Source organism: Dipodomys ordii, unplaced genomic scaffold, assembly GCF_000151885.1.
Source record: "Dipodomys ordii isolate 6190 unplaced genomic scaffold, Dord_2.0 Scaffold21, whole genome shotgun sequence".
In the NCBI taxonomy this organism is placed as follows: Eukaryota; Metazoa; Chordata; class Mammalia; order Rodentia; family Heteromyidae; genus Dipodomys; species Dipodomys ordii.
Window position 1 is genome coordinate 548,804 of NW_012267237.1, and position 1,990 is coordinate 550,793.

Sequence of the window (1,990 nt, forward strand, 5' to 3'; positions counted from 1 at the left end):
TCTGTGCACACGGATCCTTCCTCCATCTGTACACACAGATCCTTCCTCCATCTGTACACACGGATCCTTCCTCCATCTGTGCACACAGGTCCTTTCTCCCCGCACCCACCTGGAGAAGGCCTTCCTCTGTCTGTGCACACAGGTCCTTCCTCTCCGTGGGACTGGTGTTCTGTTGGAAACGGGCCTGCATTATGTAGTCAAATGTGCTCAACTTCTTGGCCACTGGGAAAAGGAGTACATGGAAGGACAGTCACCTGGCAAGCTGGCCTGGCCTCCCCCACACCCCTGGAACACCCTCCCAGGACTCCTGAGGGCTTGCCTGCCCTCACAGATGCCAGGAAGTCAAGAGGGGAGACAGAGGGTGGCGCCTCCTGCCTTGGGGCAGGCAGAGTGGCACATGGTGTCTGAATTACATCTGAGCTTTAGTTCCATTGCTCTAATACTGGGCCATCCCTAACTAAAGTGCTGAAAATAGAAAACATAACATAGAATGTACCTATAAATTGGAACGAAACACATTAGGGGTGGGAAAGTGGTTACAAATGAATTAATAGTATAACAGATATCACAGAGAGCTCAAATAGTAAAATTTTGAAGAAAAACTAGATCAAAGCCCCACAAAATCAGCACTAGGAAATGATATATGCAAGAGGGGGTGGGAACAAAGGGAGAGGGGTAGATGAAGGAAGGAGGAAGAACAGTCAAAAATTCATTGCATACACATGGAATTGAGAAAAGGGAGGGAAGGGGGTGAGAATGTTGAAGGGTGATATTGATCAAGATGCATTATGTTCATAAACTGTTTTGTCACATGGTACCCCCTTTGTACAACTTCTTAAAGGTAATAAAAAATTAAAAAGAAAACATTCGGAATTATACTATAATATGTAACCTAGTGGCCTCCAAAGCAAGACAGTAGGAGCCACAGTATTGTTTAAAAATGCGTACCGTGAAGGCAGTGCTGCTCATGGACTCTGCGGTCTTGGGTGTCAGTGAGGCAGGCCTGGCCCCTGCAGCCCCAGACTTCCCCACGCCCTCCCCTACAAGGCTGCAGGGAAAGCCCAAATCTCACAGACTATTCCCCAGGAAGGCCTCAAACCAAGATCTGCAAGTCTCCACCTCCTGAGTGTTAGGTTTTACAGGTGTGAGCCACTGGCCCCAGGTCCCATCCGCTCCTTTTCCACATGTCCAGTTCTTTCCTACTTCTCCTGGTCCCCTTTCTTTGACTATTTTAAAGAGTCCCCATGTTTTCTGCAGAATGTGCATCCATAGAAGTGGTCCACTGACCACTCATGCAATGCCCGAAGAGGTGAGCGGCCAGCTGGCTGACCACAGCGGGCAGGAGGTGTTGGATGTGCAAGCTCTGCTGCGACACTCGGGTAAGGGCAGCCTGTCCATCAGCTTCCTGATGTCCACTGTTACCATTCCTACTTAATGCCTTGCTAAATCCATCTATTCATTCTGCTCCCCTCCCTCCTTTTTCTCTCTTTAGTGTCAATACCTGGCTTGAAGTCTGGACCTTGAACTACCACTCAGCTTTCTTGTTCATGGCTGGCTCTCTCCCTCCGGAATTTTTCTAGGTCATTGGAGATGGCACCTTACAGACTTTATTGCCCAGACTGGCTTCAAAACATAACTTCCTGGGGACTACAGGTGCAAGCGATCTTCCCTAAGCTCCTTCAGTTCCTTTTCAAAATATCCTGGTCTTTCCTAGAAGTCCTGTTGCTTTGCCTGGATAGTTCAAAGACTTTCCTGTGACCTCTGCAGGTCTTGTAATGTGTGTTCAGTTTCTAGCTGGACCTGATGACCTCCCCATGGATCTTTTTGCCTGGGGTTTGTCCTTTTTCTTATTAGCTTCCTTCTGGGAAAGCTACCTAAAGTGTTACCTGTCTCAGGACTAGTAAGCACAGGGAAGGACTCGGGTGAGTACACACTCAGGGCTAGTGATCACGGGGAAGGACTCGGGTGAGTACACACTCAGGGCTAGTGA

The 1,990-nt window shown here is 48.6% G+C and overlaps 1 protein-coding gene across 1 annotated transcript in view; it reads right to left on the reverse strand.

The window, feature by feature from the left end:
• The window catches only part of Zdhhc11 (zinc finger, DHHC-type containing 11), a 54,481-nt gene that overhangs the window by 20,331 nt on the left and 32,160 nt on the right, over positions 1–1,990 (reverse strand). The window contains exon 7 of the mRNA XM_013013824.1: positions 110–222. Within this exon, the coding sequence (XP_012869278.1) occupies positions 110–222 (113 nt within the window). The remainder of the gene's footprint in view (positions 1–109; positions 223–1,990) is intronic.